The following is a 24,891-nucleotide window of genomic DNA, read 5'->3' as shown; positions in this document are numbered from 1 at the left end:
TAATGAGTTGGAGTGCTGATTATAAATCATTATTAATTATAATTTTTTATGTATATAGTTTTATTTTATGTGCGTATTTAAATTGACATTTTTTTTTTTTTTTTCAATTATTGGCTGACTTTGCTTAACGACAAAAGGTATATTTTTTAAAGCATTATTGGATCCACTAGCATAATCCAGAGATTTTACGTTTAATTTTCATTACAGGTAGATACAATTTAATCTGTTTGAAAAAATAAAATTTTATTGAGATAACGCTTATCCCCTGTAGAAATATTTAAAACACACAACAAAGCATTGATCAATCATTTTGATGCTTGATAAAAAATATATATTATATAAAAAAAAATAACTCATCATTAGAATTGAATGAATTTCTAATATTAGATATTATTTTCTAAACAAGTACCATTTATAAATTGAATTTTATATTTTTTCTTTAATTCAACAGAACAAATGTTTATCCATTTTTTAAATTTCCAAATATACCTACATGATTTTGCATATCAACATAATCATTATGAGAATAAATTTTCAAGTCAGAAATAAATTTTAGATGGAGAAAGGTTGAAGGAATTTGTTCGCCATTTCTCCGACCATGGGCCATTTTCGGAAAAAGGTGGAGAAAAGTCGGAGAAAGATGGAATAAAGACGGAGAAAAATTTCCACCAGGAGTATTTGTGTAATTTGCTTCAAACTTTCAATTGATTTTTTTGTAATGAACTTATTATCATGTAGAGGAAAAAGATCAGTATGTTGTTCAATTGATTTTCTTGTAATGAACCTTTTGTAATGTGGAAGAAAAAGATCAATATGTTGTTCAAATAATTTTCGTGTAATGAACTTATTATCATATGGAGGAAACAGACCAATATGTTTTATGGCTTTTTGATAGTTATTGATAAATGCTTCTAGGTGTAGTAGATGTATAAAGATATATTTTTTAAATTACATAGTCTTCTTAGGTTTGTTTCGACATCAACGTGAATTTTTTCGAAATCAACGTGATGAATTTTTTCTATTTCCATTTCTGCCATTGCTTGAATTAATTAATTAATTAATTCTTATCATCAATTCGAAACTGTAAAAGGCAATCATGTCAGCCAATCAATCAAAAAACTAAATTTATTCTTGGTTGAAGGCCTTTTACAGTTTGGTATTGATGAAGAATAATTAATTCAAGCAATGGCAGGCATGGATGTCTCTCTTTTTTTTTGTTAAATATATTTTTGAAATATAAAAAATATTGATTACAAAATTAAGCTCAATGTTGTTCAGTATATTATTTGAATTTAATTTAATTTTTTTTTTTCTCATAATATACATGTATTATGAATAATTTTTATTCAAATATAAAAACGAAATTACTACAAAGTAAAATAATAAAGACAAATTAAAATAAATAACAATAAAAAATAAACAACAAACATTTATTATAATTATTAAAATATTAAAATTTAATATTTAAAAAATTTGTATATACGTATAGAGAAAAAAATTTATTATACGATACATATTTTTGATTAAGATAAAACATTTAATGGATAAAAATTTCGAAAAGAAAAAATCCTGATAGGAAATAAAAAAAACTGTTGGAAATTTTGGCTATGTGAAAAATTGAATTACTCACTTGATAAATTTTTGTTTTTAATACAATTATCAAATTGAACATTTATATTTATCAAATGTGCATTAAAGTGAAATCTTGTTTTATATGAACAATTAAAAATTTTATTAGATAAAAGTTGTTGATTCTTGGTAAATTTATTGACAGCCTCGTTGTAAATTGATTTTAAAATATCTGGTGCATTTCTAGGAGACTGACGTCCTCCTATGCATTCGAAAATATCTTCAGGTCGAGGATCGTTATAAAAATAAGTATAGGAAAATGTATCTTGGCCTCTTTATTCTGTAATGAAACAAAATATATTTAAGACTCATTAAAACTAAATGAACAAATTAAAACTAGACAAAATGTAAAATTTAAATTTTATAAATTGAAAAGATTTAATTTAATTTAATTAATTTAATTTAATTTTTATATTTTATTACTACTAATAAAATATAAAAATATTTTTCTCGAAATAAAATTATCACTATATTTAATAAGTTTATATTTTTATTTCTTTCTTTTTTTTTTTTGTTAAATAAATTTTTAACTACGACAAATATTTTTAATTATTTAATATTATTCTTCAACATTCAATTATTGATATTTATGATTTTTGTAATTTTTAATTTACGAGACTCATTGGCACATTGTATTCATATTTTTTAATCTATATTTTTCAATGTTTTATTTTTATATTCATTCTTGTTTTAATTTTATTTTATCCACTGACTTTGCTTAACGACAAAAGGTTATAATTTTTAAAGCATCATTGGATCCGCTGGCGTAATCCAGAGAATTTACATCGAATTTACATTACAGGTAGTAAAAATTTCATCAGTTTGAAAAAATAAAATTAGATTAAGATGTTGCTTATCCCTTGTAGAAATATTTAAAATACGAAATGCTTGGTAAAAATATATAAAAAAATATATAAAGAAAAAACTCATCATTAAAATTGAATGAATTTCTAATATTAGAGTATAAACAATATTATTTTCTAAACAACTAATATTTATATTAATTGAATTTTATATTTTTTCCTTCATTCAACAGAACAAATGTTTATCTATTTTTTAAATTTCCAAATATATATATACATTCCAAATATATGTATACATAATTTTGCATAGAGGATGGAAAAAAGGATGGAAAAAAGTTGAAATAAATTTTAGGTGGAGAAAGGTTTGAGAAATTTGTCCGCCATTTCTCCAGCCATGGTCATTTTCAGAAAAAAGTGGAGAAAAAGCGGAGAAAGGTGGCGAAAAGACGGAGAAAAATTTCCACCGGATTTTTGGTAGTTTGTTAAATTTTGTTAAATTTTTTTTAATTCGCTATATTCTTATTTCTTGCAAACTTGTTCGAAACCAACGTTAGTATGGTCCATATACGAACGTGTAGATGTAGTTTTACAATATTTATTTTTGCAATTTGTTGAATCAATTCTTCATTAAAATTGAAATAATCTACTCGTTGGTTATTCAATTTGCAAGTTTCAAACACCTAGAGAATACCTGAATCTTATATATCTTCTAGCAATGTTATAACTCGAGCAATGATAAATTTTTGCATTCCCATAATTTTTTAGATCAAAAAATGATGGAATACACAGAGTCTGATGTTTAACTTCTTCTGAGAAAAAATTGTCCGAATTTATTAAAATATTGTAGAATCGTAAAAGGCAATCATTGCCCGGACCCTTAATTATTATCATGTATTTATAAATACTATGCTTACTGACATCAGCCAGCGATTCAATTAAGGGTTCTGGCAATAAAATCGGAAAATTTTTTCTCAGAAGAGGTAAAACATCAGAGTCTGTGTATAACTTTTTTCCATCCTTTCTATTGACTTTCACTGTATAATTATAATCATTTATTAAAATAATTAAAAGTGAAGAAAGAAGCTTAAAAATTCTTTTTTTCTTTTATAACAGAAATAGATATTTTTGATGTGGATTTTTTTAAAATTTAACAATGGATCGTGGATTTTCAAAGTAGGTTTTCTTTTTTTTTTTTTTTTAACGATGAATTTCTAGCAGCATTTAATTGAATATAATTATTAATTTATATGGCATAATTAAGAGTATTATTTGAAGAAAATGATAAAAAAAATTATTACGTGAATAATTACTCTGAATACAACTCGCAGATTGTGCCAGTAATAAATTTTTACAACATTTTTTTTTATCTTTTAAATATCTTTAGTATAACTTTAAAGTATAACTTTTGGTGTCGATGCACAAGTAAAATATCAATAATTATCGTAATTCATAATTCATAAGGTGTGCCTAGCCAAACGGTGTAGCGACAGTTTGAGAATAATCATAGTGGATAGTTTACATGAACATCGTCCAAATTTATTTGAATAGCGTACGAGGCATTAGTCATTCCACACGTGGTTAAGATTAAATTTTAGACAAGTGCAATTTTCGACAGCGTAAAATTACATACCACGTGAAAATTAACTTCGTCAACTAAAATTTTTAACTCAGTTCTTTTACACAAAAACTTGATTAAAGACATTTTTTTTAAACAAGTTGATTAGATTAAATACCGTTTTATTTACGTGCATTGAAAATAACAAGGTATAAAATTCAATCAATTCATTGAGTGATTTTCATTAAATTTTTCGAATCTATTAGAGGTTATAATAATTCATCGTTTTTTTTTTTTTTCTATATTTTGCAATAAAAAAAAATTAGATTACTTCAAAATTCGTAACGAAACATATAAACAAATTAAGATGAATCCAAAGACTAATTTAGATCAGCAGATTGAAGAGTCAACACAAAATGCTTCAGATATTCACGAGGAAGTAAGTTTTGAATAATATATATTATTATTTCAAGATGTCTAGTGAATTATAGTTGATTAGTTGCAAAATTTTACTCTGCTGTTATTGTTTATTGTTAATTAAATTAAATAATAATAAATTAATTTGTTTTTCATAGGTGACTCCACTTTTAAGCAGAATAAATCTTCATGGTGTAATAACACAAAGTATGATTGAAGATGCTGAAAAATCTGTTAATGATTACATGAGGGATTCTCGTAGAGACAAGGGAAAAACACTAAAAAAACAGTATAAAAAGCTTATGTGTGAGATGGGGTCACTGTTTTATAAACGACCACAACTTGAAAAAAGTAAGAAAATAACAGACTAATTTTGTATGATAAAAACAAAATTCTATATTTTAAATACTAATGATAACATAATTAATTTATTTTTCAGTATGCAAAGATAGAGAGAGTGAACTTGTTCTTTCATGCTTTACTAAATATAAGTTCAAGGCAACTGATGATGATGATGAAAAGCCAAATGATCTAATATATATATTAAATTGCTTTGGTTACAATTTAACAAGCCTAAATGTAGACAATTATCCTTTTTCTAAAGTAATGCCATTGATTAATAACAACTGTCCAGGTCTTAAGGAACTTGTTGTAGAATTTGAAGAAATAAATGATCAAGATTTCGAAAATGTTTTTTCTAATATGCATAAACTTGAAAAGTTGATGATTACATGGGATTGTGGAAAATTAACTCTACCAATGACTTTGGTCAAGACATTAGAACAAGTTGGTGGAACCTTGAAAAAGTTATATCTTTTATGTAGATCAAAGGATGAGGTTTTCTTACCAGATTCATGGGCTTCGGTGAGTTTAATAAAATTTTAACAAATATTATTATACATGTTTATGTAGAATAAAAAAATGTAATTTAATTTTCAATAAATTATTTGTTTTTCAGATGTCCTCTCAATTAATCGCTTTGGAACGTTTAAATTTATATGGTTTTCAATTGAGTCAAACATTAATCGACTCGATAGGTGAAATACCAAATTTAACTAATCTAGAAACATTTCCACGAGATGATTATCCAATGGATAATAAAAAAATCAATATGTCTCCAATTGTCAATTTAAAACATCTTGAAGGGTTTAATATTAATTGGGATTGGGGTGTTACAGATGAATTTTTAATTAATCTCTGTAATAATTCAAAGAAATTACAAAATTTACGTTTTCTCGGTACAAATATAACTGATAATGGTATGAGTGCACTCAATAATTTGAGTGAATTAAAAAGGTTCAGTCTGAAGTTAAATTGTCTTGGTTCAGGTAGTACAGAAAAAACAAATAAGTATATCACTGATGAATCAATTGAATGTTTATTTAATGAAAAATTGATGTCTTTAAATTTATCAAATTGCACCAAAATTTCTAATAGATCAGTGATAAAAGCTTTTGAAAATTTACCAAATTTATCATATTTATCCGTCGAAAATACAAATGTTACTATTAAAGTTGTTGAAGAATTATCTAAATTAATAAAATTTCATGAGAAGAAACTACATGTATATGTTTCTTTTGAAGATTGTAATGGTATTTTCAAGTCATTAATGGAATCACATAATGTTGAATTCACGGAAACATCTTCTTAAGACTAATCAATTGATTATATTTTTAGAATAAGTCATAAAACTACTTTATTTTTGTTTGTTAAAAAAAATAATTTGTTCTGTTCTTATCATAATATAAGCAGAAATCAAAATTTAATCGAGTTAACTATTAGTTCTATATCACGATTGTATTGATCTCTTTATATAAAAGCTGTCCAATCAATATTGTAATAATAATATAATAAAAAATAATAAAAAAATTTCGAATTTCAATCTTTACTTGTGATCAATTATATTTTAAAGCATAATCTGTTATTTTATTAGTTGACAATTATATAAAGGTTGGAAATAATCACGAGCAGTATCACCATTACCATTTAGAAGGTCCAGGAAGAAAAGTATATTTATATTTTTTATTGATAGAATGTGTTTACTTTCAGTGATGCAATTGGATGAACCAAGGCAGGTAGAATCAAGTGCAGTCGTCAGTTGACGCTCAGCATTGTAATTATTAATACATGATAATATTTTACTGCAACTTTAAAACAATCTAGAAATACTTTGACTCATCAGTAGATTAATTTAAAAATTATTATTAATTTATTTTTAATTAATAATGAATGGGAATGCTGATTATAAATCAGCAAAATATATTTATGATTTTGAAGCTGGTTTCTATCAATTTTTTTTTTAAACAAATATAATATTTGTAAAAAATTCATAGCTACTTGGTTTTTATATAAATAAATATCCAAACTCATAATTTTTATTTTACTTCATTTGACAAATTTATTTTTTTTTATTTTTTTTTAATAAATAATGAATAATGTTTTAATTTTACTTGTGATTAATTTGTATTAATTAATCAATAGCAAATATTTTTAAATCCATATATTCTTGATAGCTGTGATATTGTCATTTTACATTTTATTAACTTGACTTGCATCTAAAAATACTAGTTTTTTTTTTAGCACCAAATTAAATATTTAAGCTCTTATCAAATACTCACGTTAATTTGTTTTGAATAATTTTATTTCTACCATCATTTTAATTAACATGATTAATCCTCAAGACCTCAACATCATCATGGAGTTGTCAGGTGCTGTCTCAATTGAAACAAGTGATCCTGATGATTTAAATTTTCCCTCTTTTTTTGTCTAACAAACATGGCTCCTGTTGGCTTCCTCAGCGCCACTCAGTGTCAAATTTCTGTGTCATCCGATCAGCTGTTGAAAATAAAAAACATAACCTCAGTGATTAAAAAAAATATCCCATATGTATTATTAATAATTAAAGAAACTTTTTAATTAATTACATCAGCATGTCGGTCCTAAGAAGTAGTGGTCGTGGTGGATCATTGCATGATAAAATAAAAACATTAAAAACATTAACTGATAGATTACACAAACTTGATTCACCTAAAAAATCTGAAGGAACAATTTTTAAACGATGGGGTAAATAAATAAATAAACATATCATTATTATTGTTTTATAAAATATATCCTATTGTTTATTAAAAATTTTAGGAATGTACTGGAAAAATCTCTACAAGGATTATAAAGAAGCTGCTGTTGATGTCGTGACAGAGTGTAAAGAACGTCCAATTAAATCAACAATTTATGGTCTAGGTAATACATGATTATTATCAACAAAAAAATAGTAATAATTAGACTAATTTTTTGTTTTGTTATTAGGACTAGCAGGTGGATATTATTGTATTAAAAATAATCCAGATGAACGTAGTTATCGTGAAGATTTATTAATTAATGAAATGAAATTAACACAAGTTGGTGAATCAACGAGAAATCCCGAGTCAATTAAACACGTTAACCTTATGAAAGATTGCATAAATACAAATACACTACGAAGGTTTACCTTAGGTATATTTTCAATAATGTGGATTGATAATTCAAGTAAAAATTGTACAAGTTATAAGTGTACATGTAATTATTTAAAACCACAAATTATAAGTTTACATGAAAGAATTGCTGATGTTGGATTCATCAATAAATGGTGGATTCTTGATAGAAAAATGATTGATTATGATATTAATAATGATGAATTTGCTAATACATAGCATATATTAAATTTATTTTAGAAAATAAAAATTTATTTCAATCAACAAAATTAATTTTTACACTAATGTTTTTTATTTGAGTATTTATGTGGATCTAGTCGTCCTAAATGGTCCTAAAAAAATATATATATCATCTCCGAGTCTTGACTTTGATGTTGATAAAAAATTACTTGATAAATTTTTACTCTGTAATGATGAAAAAAAATAGTTAGCTATTATAGATCAAAATGTTTTTTAAATATTTAAAACATACCAAGTGCATAAACAATTGCAGTACGACATGGTATATAAACCATCATTTTATTTGGTCTATCAGACCAAGGTTCAGGTAAAGCATAATGTTTAACAGATGCATCAATTCTTTCTTCACCACCAAATTGTTTATCATCACTGTTTAAAATGACTTTGTATGTGCCATGTTGTGGTACACCAATTGGATAGTCAGGAAATGATTTAAATGTATGAAAATTAAATACAAATACAAGTCCAGCACGATCAAAAACAACGACTTTATCATCACCATGTTTGCAGCTGACATATGCCTAGTAAAAATAAGAAAGTTAATCATTGCCACAAGAAAAATATATTTAAGAAAAAAGTTAAAGTTAAATTTACTGGATCAGAATGTAGCCAGCCATATTTTTCTTCCAATAAATTCATTTCACGATCAAAATTATTCATAAATTTATATTTAAGTAGTTCATCATCAGCCAAATGCCATTGTCTTCTTGCATAATGATAGCTATTATTATTTCCAGCTCGAGGAAAGTCAAGCCACTCTGGATGACCAAACTCATTGCCTTAATCATTAAGATAATTATTAATTTATTAACGATTGAATGAGGAAAAAAATAAAATAATTATATAATATATTAATGATAATAAACTGACCCATAAAATTGAGATAAGCTTCACCACCAAGTGCATGTGTAATAAGCCTGATTAATTTATGTAAAGCAATTCCTCTTGTTATAACTGAATTTGGTTCACTTATACAACTCATATGTGTGTACATATCTTTATCCATAAGCCAAAATGCAATTGTTTTATCACCAACTAATGCTTGATCATGTGATTCAGCATATGCAACAGTTTTTTCCATCCATCTTCTGTTTGTTAATGTCCAACAAATATCAGCCATATCCCAATCTTCATCACGTGTTGTTTTTAATAATTTTATCCATTTATCTGGTATTGCCATACCCAAACGATAATCAAAACCAAGACCACCTTCAGCAACAGGTCTTTTTCCACCACAAAAAAACATGTAAATTATTTATATAAACTAATATGAGCTTTATTTTTTTTTACCTGCATACAGCTGGCATTCCACTGACATCTTCAGCAATTGTTATTGCATCTGGATACAACTTATGAATCATATGATTTGCAATCATAAGATAAACAATTCCTTCAACATCAACATTCAAGCCAAAATATTCATCATAATTACCACTAAAACCTTCACCAAGTCCTCTTGAATGATACAACATTGATGTTACTCCATCAAATCTAAAATACATGATTATTAATTGATAAATCATCATCAAGAATTGATTAATCAACAAAATAAATTACCTAAATCCATCAAAATTATATTCTTCCATGTACCATCTTAAATTTGATAAAAGAAATTTCAATACATCATAATCTCCATAATTGAATAGACGAGAATCCCATAGTGGATGTACACCTCTTGGTCCAGAATGAAAGAAACAAGCATCAGTACCATCAAATTCATTTAAACCATCAAATGTATTTTTTGATGCATGTGAATGTACCATGTCAAGTAAAACAACAATATTATTTTCATGTGCTGTATCAATAAGTTGTTTAAGTTGTTCTGGTGTTCCATATCTTGATGATGCTGCATAAAAATTAGTAACTTGATAACCAAAACTGGCATAATATGCATGTTCCATAATAGCCATAAGTTGAATTGCATTGTAGCCTTGTTTAACAATACGTGGAATAATATTATTTGCAAATTCTAAATATGTACCAACACGATGTTCACTTGTTGCAATACCAACATGACATTCATATATACGTAGGCTCTCTGGTTTTTTTGGTTTATCATGTTTCCATTTGTATTTATCATCAACAGCTGGATTCCAAATACGTTGTTTGTAATTTGTTCCTTGGCTTTTATCTTCTGGCTCTGTTACATATCTTGCCCATGGACTTATACGATCCAATAATTTACCATTTGAATCTTTGATAATTATTTTAACTTCAGACAAGTGTTTTATTGGACATGTGCCATCATCATTTGCTGGTAATTTTAATTCCCATTTTCCAAATTCTTGTTTTGTAAATGGTGTTTGAATCCATTGCCAGTTATCTTTGTAAATTAATTATTTTTATTGATATATTTTTATTATTATTTATACTATTATTATGCTACTTACTAAAATCTCCAGTTAGATAAACTTCATGAGCACCTGGTGCCCATTCTCTGCATGTCACCTGATTTTTATCATCAATAAATATTCCATAATTTTCATATGCTTTTGAAAATTTATCCAAGCTTCCATCACCTTTTTCAATTTTCTCAATGAAATCTTTAAACAATGCATATCTAGACAAACAAAAAATATAAACAATTAATAAAATTAATTTTATAATAATTATTAATAATAAAAATTTTACCGTTTTCTAATTTCAATTTCATAAATTTTCAAGTATGAATCTCTCTCGAAGAGCAACTCAATTTGAGGCACGTCTACCTTCAAAGGGTCCATGCTAGACCAATGACCACCCATTATAATTGTTTAATTTTAAACCAACAAGTTGTGCCAAAAATAGATTATCAACAAAAATATATATATAATTTATTTCATGTATAGATAAATTACTGCGAACTTGAAGAACATCTAACTCTTGAATGCGATTCAACGGCGTGAATGACAAGTCAAGGTGATTAAAAAAATTAAATATAATCTCTTTTTAATATTATTATTTATATTATTATTATTATTGTTATGTAGCCCACAATAATTTTTAGCATATATGTAATAAATATATTATCAAAATGAGATGAAAACATGATGACTTGTTGAGACATTTATATAATTTTTTTTATTAATTTCTTATCGTTGTTGTTGTGTGTGTGTAATTAGAAAATTTCGAAGTTGAAATTTCGATTGGCAAGGTCAAAGTTCCGGTGCTTAGGTCATTGGTGTGTGAGAATATATTTATTTTCAAATAACAAGATTAAAAAGAGAAGGAGATATTTTAAATAATAAAGCAAGTTTTTATTGAACGAAGTTTTATTTTCATGTGGAGAGAAATAAATTTCACGCGCCATTATTAATTATTATAATTCAAATTGAAATAGATCGATAGGATAAATATAAAGGTGATTTTATTGACAAAAAATATATAATATTAATTAATATTAAATTAAATTTTATAATTAAACACAAAACAATTGATAAACAATAAAAATATTCAATAGCAAATTAAATTATTTTATTTAAAAAAATTGTATAAATCATCGAGGTAATTTTTTTTTTAAATGAATATAATTTTTTTTTTAATTTGAATATTTTTTTTGCATCACAGAAATTCATATTGACAATATTAATTATTATTCGGTGGTTTTTAAAAAATAAAAATGGTTATTCTTGATTTTGTTTATAATGATGTGACACTAATGATTATTGTCAATAAAGATAAGCTTCAACTCGAAAAATAAATGGTAATACGATTTTTTTCAAGTAGTTTAATTTCATCAATAAACAATTTATGATATAAAGAGTCTTTAAAATTTTTATTATACAAATAATGATTTATGAAATGATAACTCATTACTTGTGTTGTCACAAGTATAACATAAACAAAAATTTTTAATATAAAAAATTACTATTGCGTTATGTATATTACTAATATTATAAATTTTTTAAATTATCATATATAAATTAGATTATTTATTTGATTTTAAAAATAAAATAAAATAAATTGAAAGACGTACTTTATTTTTATTAATTCAAGTATTATTTTAGTTTTTTTTTTTTATTTTTATGAATTATTTAGTTATTGGTATAGTTGCATACTTTAAAAATTGGAAAAAAAATTATATTAAAAGATTGACAAATCTAAATATTTTCAAGTAATTCATGTATATTTCTACTTAATTATTTGACATGAGAATCATGATTTTTATTTGTCCGATTCATAAAGACATATGATGAGTTTGTCATAGCCACTTTTTGTGTTTTATTTTGTTTTCCATAAAATTGTAATTACTATTCGAAAAAATAAATAAATATAAGTGTAATATTTTTTTTTTTTTCTTTCATAAAAATGTTGATATAAATAATTGTTGGCTCCGAAATTTATCAATAATTATCATACTTATATGAATAAAAAAAACCTCCATATTGACGCATTGAAAATATAACAATTTTAATAAGGCTATTAAAAGTGATGATAAAAACTACCGTAGTTGTTTACCTATTTTTTATTTTTTATCATATATAATGTTTTTGTGACATTGTTGAATTTGGATAGAAAAGAAGGTACATTTTTTTTATCAATCGATACTTTATCGTTATATTTATGTATTATTAAAGTTTATCAACATGTTGATCATTAATATATTCTTTGTTCTATCTTCTATCACTATATCAATTTCAAATGGTGAATTAAGTGAAGAGATAAAAAAAGTAAGTATTAATTATTGAAAAAAAAATATTTTCAATGTACCTATTAACATCATTGTAATTATAATAATTTTTTTCTATTTTTAGAATATAAAATTTGTTTGTGGTGACGCAATTATATCTGGCAATCGATCTGGACACCTTGATGGATCTGGAAATCTCCAGACTTTTTTTAATACACAAGATTCATTACCTAGAAATTTCACACTCAAAAAACCCATAAAAAATGAGGATAATTTGACAGTATATATAATAATTTAGCTTTAAATTTATAAAAAATATTTGCAAATTAATTTTTAATAATATTGTTATGTAGATAGAATATGTAGTGCAGTGTGGTCGTGAAGTCTTTAATTTTCCTGTACCAATTATTATTTGTGATATACTGGACTCTCAATCTGATGATGAGAAAACAAATTTATATAAAGCTTTGATTGATCTTCTGGGATTTAGTGTGTCCTCCAGTTGTCCAATACCAGCAGTAATTTAATATATATATTTATTTAATTATTTGAATTATAATAGTATAGATATTTATTGAAATGTTTCTTTATATAATTTTATAATATCGAAATTACAGGGTACTTACACATTGAAACAACAAAATGATTTTAATCCGTGGCTTAGCGATCTTTTTGGATCAAAGTGCAGTGAGACTGATAGATTTTATGGCAATTATGGATTATTGGAAGTAGATTTAATGGACGGAGATTATCCGATTATGACGAGTGGATGGCATCAAATAAAACTTAATGACACAGATAATTGTGATACTCTGGGTTCGGTGATTGCAATGACCGTATATGAAGCGATGATAAATCATATTATAAAAGTAGGATCAGCAGGTTAAAAAAAATAAATACGTATAAATATCTGATAATTTTTGTTGTAATTTTTAATGAATAATGTTTGTGTTGCATTTAATTTTTCATAAAATTGTTATTATTATTTTTAAAAATAAATAAATATATATATGGTTAAGTATTTAATTTTTGTCATTGCAATTGAAAAACAATTTATGCAATATTTTATTGTTTTTTTTTTTTTTCATAACAATGTTGATGGAAATAATTGTTGACCCCGAAATTTATCAATAATTATCATATACTTATATATGAAAAAAAAAAACGTCCATGTATAGCCATTTTTTTTTTTTTTTTATCATATATAATTTTTTTTTGTGACATTGAGTATAAAATATAGTACATTTTTTATCAAACCTTACTTTATATACATATACATATATTGTTAAAGTTTATCAAAATGTTGAGCATTAATATATTTTTTGTTCTATCAACTTCTATCACTATACCTATTTCAAATGGTGAACTAAGTATAAAGAAGTAAAAAAAGTAAATATTATTCATTAATATCATTGTAATTATAATAATTCATTTTCTATTATCTGTTTTTATATTTTTAGAATATAAAATTTGTGTGTGGTGGTATAAAAATAAGAAAAAAAACAAATATTGTATGACGTCTTTTAGTCAAATATTCATTAATAATATAATTTCTTAAATTTTACTTTTACATATATTTTTTATTAATTTTCATTATATTTACCAAAATTAAATATTATTTTTTAAATTTTACCGCTCTATTTTGACAGCTGTCGGCCATTTTTAAATACCCTGTTGTTGTTGTTGTTGTTGTAGCTGTCAAAAAAAAAAAAATCACAACACAATACAAAAGCGCATGAACGAAAACATCCCCTTCTAAAAAAAGGGGATGATGGTGATTTATGTGCTCTGCGCGTCTGGTGCTCCTGTTTCAGCCATATGTCCAAGATAATATTGCAAAAATAAAAAAATAACATGTATCTGGAGTAGATGCTGCTTCGGGGGACATGTTCCCAGCACTAAAAAATTTTGCAAATCTCAAGTGAATTATTCTACAAGTAAACTTGTTATTGTCAATTTGTTTTTTTTACTTTTTCAACTCTAAAATATTGTCCAATTATAAATTAAACAAGTGTGCAAATAATTTCATTAAACAAAGACTAAATAAATTTTTTATAATTATCCATTTCTAACTTTATTCAACACACCAAGTGAAGTGAAATAATTGATAGTACTGTTTGTGTGATTGGTGACGAAACCAACTATCGATTGATTGCTTTTTTTTTTTTTTATTTTCTAATTTATATTAATCTATTTGTTCTAATTTAAATTATAAAAAACAAGCTAAAATTATACATTCTTTATCTAATTCAAATTATAAAAACAATAAAAAAAAAAAATGTTGGGAGCTGTAGCAATGACAGTATCACTAAGAAGATGTTTTTATTTATCAGCAATGGTATTTTTTTTGTCAACTCTAATGGCAATGGTGATAATAATAAAACTATCACCTCTAGAATCAGTTAAATGTCAACAACAAAAATTAATAACAACACCAACAATTGAATGGTCAAATGCAAATACAGTATCATCAAATTCATTAATAAATAATCAGCAAGATGTCATTGATTTTGATAAGAATAAATTACAAAATAAAATATCAAGATTATCATGGAAAATGAGAAACAGGGTGTTGCCATTATTTGGAAAAAATAATAATGATACTCTAATTGATATTAATTATAATATTCATATATTTTATTATGCCTGGTATCGTTCAATGTCATATGATGGAGTTTGGAAACACTGGAATCATCAGTATCTACCAAATTGGAAAAAAAATGATAAAAGAATATTTCCCGAGGGTACACATAGACCACCAGCTGACATTGGTGCTAATTATTATCCTGCACTTGGTTGTTACAGTTCATTGGATCCAATGGTAAATTAATTCACATGAAAAATTAAAAACAATTTGCTAATTGATGGACATTTTTTTTGTTTTGTTTATTCAGGTTATTGATACACATATGAGACAATTGAGAGAAGCTGGTGTTGGTGTTCTGGTTGTATCATGGATACCACCAAATAGTCCAGATAATACTGATATTGCAATGCCAGATCTTCTTGATACTGCTCATCGTTATAACTTGAAAATAGCACCACATATTGAACCATATCCAGGAAGAAATCCAATTAATTTAATTGAACATATTAGATATTTATTTGGTAGATATTCATCACATCCTGCTTTACATCGTGCAAGAAGAAACAACGAGTAAGATATTTTATTTAACAAGACAAATTGTTTATTTTTAATTGATTAATTTATTTTTGTTTTTGTTTATCTAGTGGTCCAGAGCTACCAGTTATTTATCTTTATGATTCATATGTATTTCCTGAAGCAGCATGGTTTGAATTGCTATCTGAACGTGGTAATTTAACACTACGTGGTACAGAAATTGATGGTATTTATATGGGACTGTTGGTTGATTCACAACATCGTAGTCATATTAAAAAATCAAATTTTGATGGTTTTTATACGTACTTTGCGACGAATGGATTTAGCTATGGTAGCACATGGAAAAATTGGAAAGATTTAAATAAATTTGCAATTAAAAATGGTCTTATATTTACACCAGCTGTTGGTCCTGGTTATATTGATACACAAGTACGTGCATGGAATTATGAAAATACACGTCATCGTAGACATGGTAAATATTACGAATCATCATGGAAAAATGCTATTGATAGTGGTGCTAAAATAATAACAATAACGTCATTCAATGAATGGCATGAAGGTACACAAATTGAACCAGCTAAATCAGCAAGTACCAAAGATTTTACGTATCTTGATTATGAACCAGAGGGACCCAATACGTATTTGAATCTTACCAAGTGGTGGATTCAACAATTTACCAATTATAATAATTAAAAAAATATTATTATTTTAACTTTTTTTCGAATTTCGATTTTCTAATACTTTTTCTAGCTGGAATTTTTCGTTTTTTTTTTAAATTCATTTAATTAAACACGTCAATTCTGTGATATTATATTTCATATAAATAAATTTTTATTTTTTATTTTATTCGTAAATCTATCAGTTAAAAAAAAAAATTAATAAATTATTTTTTTTTTTTAAATTACTTTATTTATTTATTGATGAAAAAAAAAAAAAAAATTTTTATTATTAAAGTGCTTTTTGCCGTTGTCGATATACGGACAATAAAAAAAAAAAATTGACGGCTTTTGTCTTGATGTCTCTTAATTTTTTACAGGGTAATTAAAAATTAAAAAATTTAAATATAAATTTTTTTAGATTTTAAATTGTATAGATGATTTAATTAATTGATTTTTTCTTTGTTTTATTTATGTCTGTTTTTGATGAGAATAAATAGTATGATGTTTATTTTTAAGACATGTAACGAATCAACATATCAATGTTGTCAAGGAATAAAAAAATTTGGCAGGTTTTAAAATTTAAAAATTATAATTTGATGATAAAAAAAAACAATGACAATACACGTCGATTTTAGAATTTGTAATTGAGGATAATATTTAAAATTGAATTTTTAATAATTAATATTATGATTTTTAATTTAATTGTATGTAAATTTTTTAATATTTGTATTATTTTTTTATAGCATCTATTTAATGATATTTATCATTAATTATTTATAATTAATACGTTTAGAAATTAATTGTATATGTACATGTAAAGCATCAATTTAAAATCATCATTTATCATTGTCTGATGAAATAAAAAATTATAAAATTAAAATGATTTGTGTGATTTTATGATTATTCAAATGAAAAAAAAAAAAACAAAATAAATTTATAAATTTATTATATTTTTTTAAATTTAGTATTAATGGCATTTATTATTTTAATTTCATTTTTTTTTTTATTTTTAGATTTTAGCAGGTAAGTTTGTCGTTGAATTAAAAATTTAAAAAAGTTATTCTCGTTTGGGTATAATATTAAATTTTTAAATACTAAAAATATATTTGAAAAAAGATTAACTAAAATTATCAGGAGTATAATTATTTTAGCAATGTTTTATAATTAATTTTTCGTCTGAGAAATTAAAAAAATTAATAATTTTCCTGATTCTATTTTTAAATATTCATTTAATTTAATTAAATATGACCTGCACTGCGATATAAAATGAAAAGAAAAATAAGAATAATTGAAATTGAACTTTGAAATTTTTAGAATAGTAACACTTGAGTGTTTTCTAAATAATAAAAGTACATTTTTACGAAAATTTCATGTAGAAATATTTTTTTGAGGAACATGATTTGCAGCAAAAAATGCCAAATTTCATCTGCAATTCATGGGAAATATAAAATTGAAAAAAAAAAAATTAAACTACCCGAAGATAATTTATAAAACTTTAAGAATAATTATATTCAGGTGTTGTCTAAATAATAAAAGCATAACTTCATAAATGTTTCCTCTAGAAATATTTTTTTTCTGGCATTATACAACTTAGTAAATTAAAAAAAAAAACTATTCAAATAAAATATTAGAGAAAACACGTAAAAAAAAAAATAAATTAAATATTTAAAAAACAATTTAAAGTAGACAATTATTTATTATTTAAATATCATTTAATTTATTACATTTATTATTATTTTTTATTTTGTTCTACACAGTGTCAAATTTATTAATAAAAAAAGAAAAACTATAAACACGTTAATATTTATATTATGGAAGAAACTTTCAAATAAATTTGGCCGGATTTTATTTTTCAATAAATAATATCAGTTACATTATTTTGTTTATAATTTATTTAAACTTTTGTTATTTGTCAAAAAATAAAACCACAAACACGTCAATTTATTATAATCAATTATTAAAAATTATATTTTTTTTTTTTTCTTTTTTCATTCAGTGTAAGATAATATTTAATCTTATATTATTAATAATATTTTATAATTAATTATAAAATAGAGAATTTATGTACAAATGAAAAATCGAAATTGAAAATTACTATCAACCATTTATCAACTTGATAAAATTAAAAATTAAAATAACACGATGATATTTTTTGACTTTTTCTTTAAACTAAAAAAAAAAAGAAAATATATCTATATATTAACAAATAGATGAATGAACAAAATTATTTATCATTAAAAATTATACAGAAAAAAACAAAGGAAAAATAATGAAAACCACATAATGAAAAAAGAAAAAAACTAAAAAAAAAGAAAAAAATGATTACTTTCTTATTTTGTTGATTTAAAAATTAAAATATTATTTCAAGTCTATTTAACCATCATAAAGCCTTGAACACTAACAACAAATTTATCAAAATTATCGCGAAATTTAAGTTTATGTGTACGACCACCATTTAATTCAACATCAGCAGTTAAATCATTAAAAGCTGTTGCAAGTCGTTGTGCAATATCTGGATCTGGTTGTCCAGCCAAAAAATTTCGTACAAGTTCTTGATATTGCGATTGATAACAGCATATTAAATAGTACAATGGTATACTTGCATTGGACACTAATTCAGAATTAATTTGATGTGAAAGAATAAGATTCATCAGCAACTGAAACACAAAAATAAATAAACAAATTAATAAATCAATCAATCAACAATTAAATCAAGATAATTTAAAATTTCTTACATTCATAAATGGTGCAAGTAATTGATTTTTTGGTTCAGCTGTTTCAGAGTAAATATGTCTTGCAACAACATACAAAATATCACAACAAAATACTGTTATTTCATGTCCAAATGAAAACAAACCAAGTTCAACAGATGCCATTAGTTGTCTCAGCAATTCCGGTGGTAAATCACATACTTTTTTTGGATAAATTTCACAAACAAATGTTATCATTTTAAAATATTGATGACAAAGTGCTGGAAATTTAAGCAGCTCAACAGTCATCATTGGCATGACAATATTAAGTCCATACAAAAATACATCAGCTGGTGTTATTGGCTGTTGTTGTGATTGCTGTTGTTGTTGATCAGATGCACCAGCTTCAGTTAAACTTAAATCTAGAATATCTTTACTCAATAAATTTGTCAATAATTGCATTAATAATAATATATCTTGAAATGTATCTTGTTCTTTAGTAATATCAATTGTAAGTCTATTTGTATTACAACGTGAATATGTTTGTATTGTATGTAAACATGATTGATAAACAATAATACTTTCATTTTCTGGTAAATAACACAACATTCTACGTGTACATTCACAAAAAAATTCCAATACAAGTTGTACTATGTCTTGATAATTATGATATAAACCAAGTATATTTGATAGCTCAGATAATATTGGTGATATATAATTAAATACTGATTTAACAGTTGATGCTTGTACACCTTGTGGTACACCAATAAGTGTTTCAATAATTTGTGTTATTTGTATTCTAATATCTTCTTGATGATATAAACGTGAAAAATTTGTATTTGTTATTATTTGTTTAAATCTATTTTGTATTGGTTGTAATATATTTGACCAATATTGTTCAGCTCTATTGTCATTTTGTAATGCAGTACCAGCTTGTACAACTGAACGTATTAAACCTCTTTTAGCTGTTTGACAAAATTGATATTCAAATTTTGTTGATAATTCAATAATATTATATAATCTATCGGATTTTAAAAAATGTGATGCTTTTGATGGTGTTTCAACAAGTGATAATAACAACTGTATTGTATCTTTAATTAATGATTCTTCACCTCTAAATGTATTTATATTTAATTCAACTTTTTCAAGTAAAAAATTTGTTGTCCATAATGCACCAGGTGTATCATCACCAAATGCTTGTAAAAATGTTGTACTTAACTCAGTATAATATGTCTCAATTGGTAATAAATAACTCAATGAAAATTTATATAAAAACCATACAATTGTACCACTTAATTCTGGACTTAATTTATCTGATATATTTGATAATATTGCTGTTTTTTCAATTTCACAAATACGAAATATTGCTGATATTAAACGTATAACATTATCTGATGTTTCATCAGCACCAATAATATCATTAATATTACTACCAGGTGATGCTAATAATTGTAATGTTGTATTAACATTAACTTGTCCTTGTTGTATTTGTTGCATACTGTGTTTCATTATTTCAGATGGTATTAATGCATATTCACCATCTGATTCCATACATAATACATGACCAGATAACAACACAAGCCAATGTAAATCTTCATATAATTCTTTAATAATATTATCATCATTTAATGATGATAGCTTTTGTTGCTGCTGTTGTCCAACATATTTACTTAATTCTTGTCTTAATTTATTTGTTTTATTTTCAAGTAAATGTGATAACACAGCTAACGAATGAGCTGGTGTTTGTCTACCAATAACACCCATTGTTTGTAGTTGTTCTTTAAATTTTGTTTTATCATCTTCTTCTGTTTCATCAACTTCATCATTAATATTATTGTCATTTGTAATACGTGTACCATCAGGTGATGATAAATGACATTTAACATATATATTAAATATTTGTACAGATGCTTGTTGACAATATTCTATTGGAAAATAATGTGATTCAGATAATATTGATGACCATGTATCTAACATTTTTTCAAATGCTTCCATGTATAAACAATCTTCAGCACATATTGATTCTTCTTGTGCAGCACCTTCAGCAAATATACATGTTAATCTTGTTGTTTGTTCCATAAATAGTTGTAATAAATCACTTGGTATTGATGATAAATTAGTACCAAAAAATGTTATTAATTTTCTAATAATATTTGCCATACCAATGGCTTCTTGATCAATAATATTAATATTTGTAACAAGTTTTAAAAAACCCTGTAAATAATTAGTTAAATATGTAACACTTATTGATGGTGATGATAATACAGTACCATTTAAACTAGCTAATTGTACAAGACAATTTCTAGCATGATGTGCTAATTGTGGATTTGATCTAACTTTCCAATAAATATCAAAAAATACTTGTAATATCATTGGATCAAGTATAACATCACGCCATAATGGTACAAGACGTAATGATGGACTATTATCTGATTCATAAACAGCTTCAAATACACCAATTAAACGTTTTGGTAAATTAGCATATATAAAACCCCATACCATAACACCCTCAGTTATTGATAATAAATTTTTAACAAGTGTTAAATTTGTATCTGATATATCATTTTTAGTCAATTCAGATAATGCAGTAACACTAAATTTAAATATACGTTTTAAATCAGTAACTTCAAATTGTTTTTTAGCTTTAAAATGTACTTCCCATGTTAAACCAACATCTGATGATTTAACTGTTGTTGCATATTCTTGCATTAATGCTGTTATCATACTACAACCAAGTAGCTGTCTTTGTATATCACCACTTAATATTAAATTTTCAACTTCGTTTATTATTGCAGCACGTTCTTCACCAACATCTTCAATACTACCACGTTTAACCATTATAGCAATAACTTGAAGTATACGTTTTTTAACAAATTGTGCAAGTGTTGTTTTACTTATAATATAATGCAATAAATATTGTCTCAAGGATGCAATGTCATTTTTAGGTAGCAAATTCCATTCTCTCACAAGAGCTAATTTTATTAAACCAGCTGATTCAAATAGAACATAGTCAACTGAACTTGTTTCTAGTATATCACGACATAGTTGATATGGTGCTTTTGATTTACGAAAATTTAAAAATATTTCTTCAGCTGATTGACGTTGTTGAGGTGTAATAACATTGGGTGGTGCCTGAAATATAATTCATCATTAATTGTACATTTAAATGAATTTATTTTTATTTATAAATTAATTTTTGAACGTATGGTTAATTGGATGACCTGGTGGTGATTGATGGGGACAGTGGGACAAGGCTAGTGTTGATTATTTTTTTTTACTTACTAGGAGTATTTGTGCTGCTGCTTCCAATTCACGAATTATTTGATCAGATGCCATAGTAGAATAACAAATATTATTTTGTTAATTTTTATTATTTATTTGCAAATTGTGCGATAATATTTATATGATAATTTACGTGCGCCGAAATGTAAAACAAAATTTAGTAACAAAAAGATAGGTTAGGATTACTATCCCCTATTTTTTTGAGAAAATTTTTTTTTTTTTTAACAAACAAGGAATGACACAAGGGGGTAAATTTTATGCAGAATAAAATTAATAAAAAAAAAAAAAAAATTATCTTTTTATGTTGGTGTCTGTATTTCTAAATTTTCCCCTAAATTTTTTTATTTTTTTATTTTTAGATATTTTAAAAATAATCTTGTGTTTATTTTTATTTCATTTTTTTTTTTTTTATTTATTTATTTTTTTTTAATTTTTATTATTTTCCCGGTAAATTGATTCAATTAAAATGGCTACTTATTTGTTTATGATTTTAGTAGTTAGATGTCGGGCTGTGTTAATTCCACACAAATCTTGAAAAAATAAAAAAAAATTTTCCAAAAATTATAATTTAAACTATTTATTATTGTTAACTTTTCTAAATATTCATTTGTAATCTAGAAAATATGAAGTTGATTTAATTACAAAAATTAATAACGGTAATTAATTAATTTCAAATTATTTTTTTTAATGAAAACAAAAAAAGGATTTTTAATTTTTAGGAATCACCAGGAATAATTGTAATTGTCTGTTTTTTTTTTTTTTTCTTTCGAATTAATTTAATGATTTGATTATTATGTGTAGTTTCTTTTTTTTATTTATATAATTTTTGATAATAAATTTAATATTAAAATTAATTTCATGATATTATTTTTGTATGAAAATAATAACTTTTTATTTATAATAAATTTAAAGAATTTATATTTTTAAAATTACTAAAAATTACTTTCATAATCTCACATTGCTTTTTTTATTTAATTTTAACTTCCACTCATTGCATGAATATATAAAAAAATTTGTATCGTCTACAATCGTTAACTTAAATTAGGACTTAACTCAATTAAACTATTTTTTTTATATTATAAAAAAAAAACACCATTAATTTTTTTGTTAGATTAATCTTGACATAGAGGCTCGAACTCAATATTATGTGAAGCCAATAATGATTTAAAACTACCCTTGAAATCTTTAAAAGAAACATATACATGTAGTTTTTCTTTATGAAATTTCGTTGATTTAGATAATTCTTCGATAACTTTAATATTAACATTTGTCTTTTTGATTGATAGGCATAATAGGTTTGGTAAATTTTCAAAAAGTTTAATCACTGATCTATTAGAAATTTTAGTGCAATTTGATAATTCTAAATACTTCAATTGTTCATTAAATAAACATTCAATTGATTTATCAGTGATGTACTTATTTTTTTTTTGTAATTTCTTTTCAGCAAAATGGTCTAAACCAAGAGTTAGACTTTGCAATTGACTCATTTTTTTGACTGCGAAAATACCATTATCAGTTATATTTGTACCAAGTATATGTAATTGTTCTAATTTTTTAGCATTATCACCGAGTTTAATTAATAGTTCATCTGAATCACCGCAATTCCATCTAATATCTAATGATTTAAGATTTTTTAAATTCCCAATTGGAGACATATTGATTTTTTGATTAACCATTGGATGATCATCAAACGGGAGTAATTCTAGATCAGTTATACTTTCTGTTTCACCTATCGACTGAATTACTCGTTGACTCAGTCGAAAGTTATATACACATAAATGTTCTAAAGCGATAAATCGATCAGGAAATAGCTGAAAAATAAATAATTTATTAAAACGTAAATCAAATTTTTTTATTCTACATACATGATAATATTTATTAAAATTTTTATTAAACTTACCGAAGCCAATGAATATGGTAAGAAAACACCATCTTTCGATTTACATAAAAGAGTTAAATCTTTTAAAGTTCCACCCAATTCTTCTATTGACTTGACCAAAGTCATTGGCAGCGTTGATTTTTCACATTTCCATGTAACCTTTAGATTTTCAAGTTTATGCATATTAAAAAAAACATTTTCAAAACCCTGATCATTTATTTCTTCAAATGCTATACTAAGTCCTTTAAGTCCTGGACAACTGGTATTAACCAATTGCATTAATTGAGAAAAAGAATATCCTGATACTAGAAGACACGTTAAATTATATCCACAAAATTGAATTAGATATTTCAGATCATCTAGTGTTTCATCTGATGATGCCCGAAATGCATACTTTGTAAAGCATGAAAGAAGAAGCTCATTAGACTTATTTTTGCATACTGAAAAATAAATTAAGTATGTTATCATTAGTATTTATAATAATTATTATATAATGATAATAAAGAATTTTGATTTTATTATTGAAAATTAGTCTGTTGT

The 24,891-nt window shown here is 24.5% G+C and overlaps 5 protein-coding genes across 5 annotated transcripts; 3 read left to right on the top strand and 2 right to left on the bottom strand.

The window, feature by feature from the left end:
* Positions 1-4,568: 4,568 nt before the first annotated feature.
* On the top strand, positions 4,569-6,055 carry LOC122851132. Its single transcript, XM_044150181.1, has 3 exons — positions 4,569-4,755; positions 4,844-5,268; positions 5,363-6,055. The coding sequence occupies exons 1-3, from the start codon at positions 4,614-4,616 to the stop codon at positions 6,053-6,055; spliced, it is 1,260 nt and encodes a 419-aa protein (XP_044006116.1). The 5' UTR covers positions 4,569-4,613.
* A 1,192-nt stretch (positions 6,056-7,247) lies between these two features.
* LOC122853398 (mitochondrial import inner membrane translocase subunit Tim29) lies at positions 7,248-8,090 on the top strand. The gene is made up of 3 exons (XM_044153844.1): positions 7,248-7,467; positions 7,540-7,641; positions 7,708-8,090. The coding sequence occupies exons 1-3, from the start codon at positions 7,335-7,337 to the stop codon at positions 8,088-8,090; spliced, it is 618 nt and encodes a 205-aa protein (XP_044009779.1). The 5' UTR covers positions 7,248-7,334.
* Positions 8,091-8,101: 11 nt separating this feature from the next.
* On the bottom strand, positions 8,102-11,275 carry LOC122853396 (1,4-alpha-glucan-branching enzyme). Its single transcript, XM_044153842.1, has 8 exons — positions 10,743-11,275; positions 10,502-10,671; positions 9,669-10,434; positions 9,402-9,602; positions 8,982-9,334; positions 8,706-8,890; positions 8,344-8,632; positions 8,102-8,276 (listed from the first exon to the last, which is right to left on the bottom strand). Exons 1-8 carry the CDS (start codon positions 10,853-10,855, stop codon positions 8,272-8,274), a joined length of 2,082 nt encoding a protein of 693 aa, XP_044009777.1. The 5' UTR covers positions 10,856-11,275; the 3' UTR covers positions 8,102-8,271.
* A 3,074-nt stretch (positions 11,276-14,349) lies between these two features.
* On the top strand, positions 14,350-17,380 carry LOC122853397 (glycoprotein endo-alpha-1,2-mannosidase). The gene is made up of 3 exons (XM_044153843.1): positions 14,350-15,541; positions 15,615-15,877; positions 15,952-17,380. The coding sequence occupies exons 1-3, from the start codon at positions 14,999-15,001 to the stop codon at positions 16,532-16,534; spliced, it is 1,389 nt and encodes a 462-aa protein (XP_044009778.1). The 5' UTR covers positions 14,350-14,998; the 3' UTR covers positions 16,535-17,380.
* Positions 17,381-18,176: 796 nt separating this feature from the next.
* LOC122853395 (exportin-4-like) lies at positions 18,177-22,720 on the bottom strand. Its single transcript, XM_044153841.1, has 3 exons — positions 22,473-22,720; positions 19,236-22,322; positions 18,177-19,157 (listed from the first exon to the last, which is right to left on the bottom strand). Exons 1-3 carry the CDS (start codon positions 22,524-22,526, stop codon positions 18,870-18,872), a joined length of 3,429 nt encoding a protein of 1,142 aa, XP_044009776.1. The 5' UTR covers positions 22,527-22,720; the 3' UTR covers positions 18,177-18,869.
* Between the last annotated feature and the right edge of the window lie 2,171 nt (positions 22,721-24,891).

This window comes from Aphidius gifuensis, linkage group LG3 (assembly GCF_014905175.1).
Source record: "Aphidius gifuensis isolate YNYX2018 linkage group LG3, ASM1490517v1, whole genome shotgun sequence".
In the NCBI taxonomy this organism is placed as follows: domain Eukaryota; kingdom Metazoa; phylum Arthropoda; class Insecta; order Hymenoptera; family Braconidae; genus Aphidius; species Aphidius gifuensis.
The sequence above is the reverse complement of the archived record's forward strand: the minus strand, read 5'-3'. Positions and strand labels throughout refer to the sequence as shown.

What these genes read in the sequence shown, in the direction of transcription:
- LOC122851132 (XM_044150181.1), top strand. Translation starts at nt 4,614, where the DNA reads ATGATTGAAGATGCTGAAAAATCTGTTAATGATTACATGAGGGATTCT. An exon ending in ACGACCACAACTTGAAAAAA is followed by an intron (nt 4,756 to 4,843) that starts GTAAGAAAATAA and finishes TTTATTTTTCAG; the next exon opens with TATGCAAAGATAGAGAGAGT. An exon ending in TACCAGATTCATGGGCTTCG is followed by an intron (nt 5,269 to 5,362) that starts GTGAGTTTAATA and finishes TTTGTTTTTCAG; the next exon opens with ATGTCCTCTCAATTAATCGC.
- LOC122853397 (XM_044153843.1), top strand. Translation starts at nt 14,999, where the DNA reads ATGTTGGGAGCTGTAGCAATGACAGTATCACTAAGAAGATGTTTTTAT. An exon ending in ACAGTTCATTGGATCCAATG is followed by an intron (nt 15,542 to 15,614) that starts GTAAATTAATTC and finishes TTGTTTATTCAG; the next exon opens with GTTATTGATACACATATGAG. An exon ending in CGTGCAAGAAGAAACAACGA is followed by an intron (nt 15,878 to 15,951) that starts GTAAGATATTTT and finishes TTGTTTATCTAG; the next exon opens with TGGTCCAGAGCTACCAGTTA.
- LOC122853395 (XM_044153841.1), bottom strand. Translation starts at nt 22,526, where the DNA reads ATGGCATCTGATCAAATAATTCGTGAATTGGAAGCAGCAGCACAAATA. An exon ending in CAGCAGCACAAATACTCCTA is followed by an intron (nt 22,323 to 22,472) that starts GTAAGTAAAAAA and finishes ATTATATTTCAG; the next exon opens with GCACCACCCAATGTTATTAC. An exon ending in TACTTGCACCATTTATGAAT is followed by an intron (nt 19,158 to 19,235) that starts GTAAGAAATTTT and finishes TTTGTGTTTCAG; the next exon opens with TTGCTGATGAATCTTATTCT.
- LOC122853396 (XM_044153842.1), bottom strand. Translation starts at nt 10,855, where the DNA reads ATGGGTGGTCATTGGTCTAGCATGGACCCTTTGAAGGTAGACGTGCCT. An exon ending in GAAATTGAAATTAGAAAACG is followed by an intron (nt 10,672 to 10,742) that starts GTAAAATTTTTA and finishes TTGTTTGTCTAG; the next exon opens with ATATGCATTGTTTAAAGATT. An exon ending in GCTGGCTACATTCTGATCCA is followed by an intron (nt 8,633 to 8,705) that starts GTAAATTTAACT and finishes TATTTTTACTAG; the next exon opens with GCATATGTCAGCTGCAAACA.
- LOC122853398 (XM_044153844.1), top strand. Translation starts at nt 7,335, where the DNA reads ATGTCGGTCCTAAGAAGTAGTGGTCGTGGTGGATCATTGCATGATAAA. An exon ending in AACAATTTTTAAACGATGGG is followed by an intron (nt 7,468 to 7,539) that starts GTAAATAAATAA and finishes TAAAAATTTTAG; the next exon opens with GAATGTACTGGAAAAATCTC. An exon ending in ATCAACAATTTATGGTCTAG is followed by an intron (nt 7,642 to 7,707) that starts GTAATACATGAT and finishes TTTTGTTATTAG; the next exon opens with GACTAGCAGGTGGATATTAT.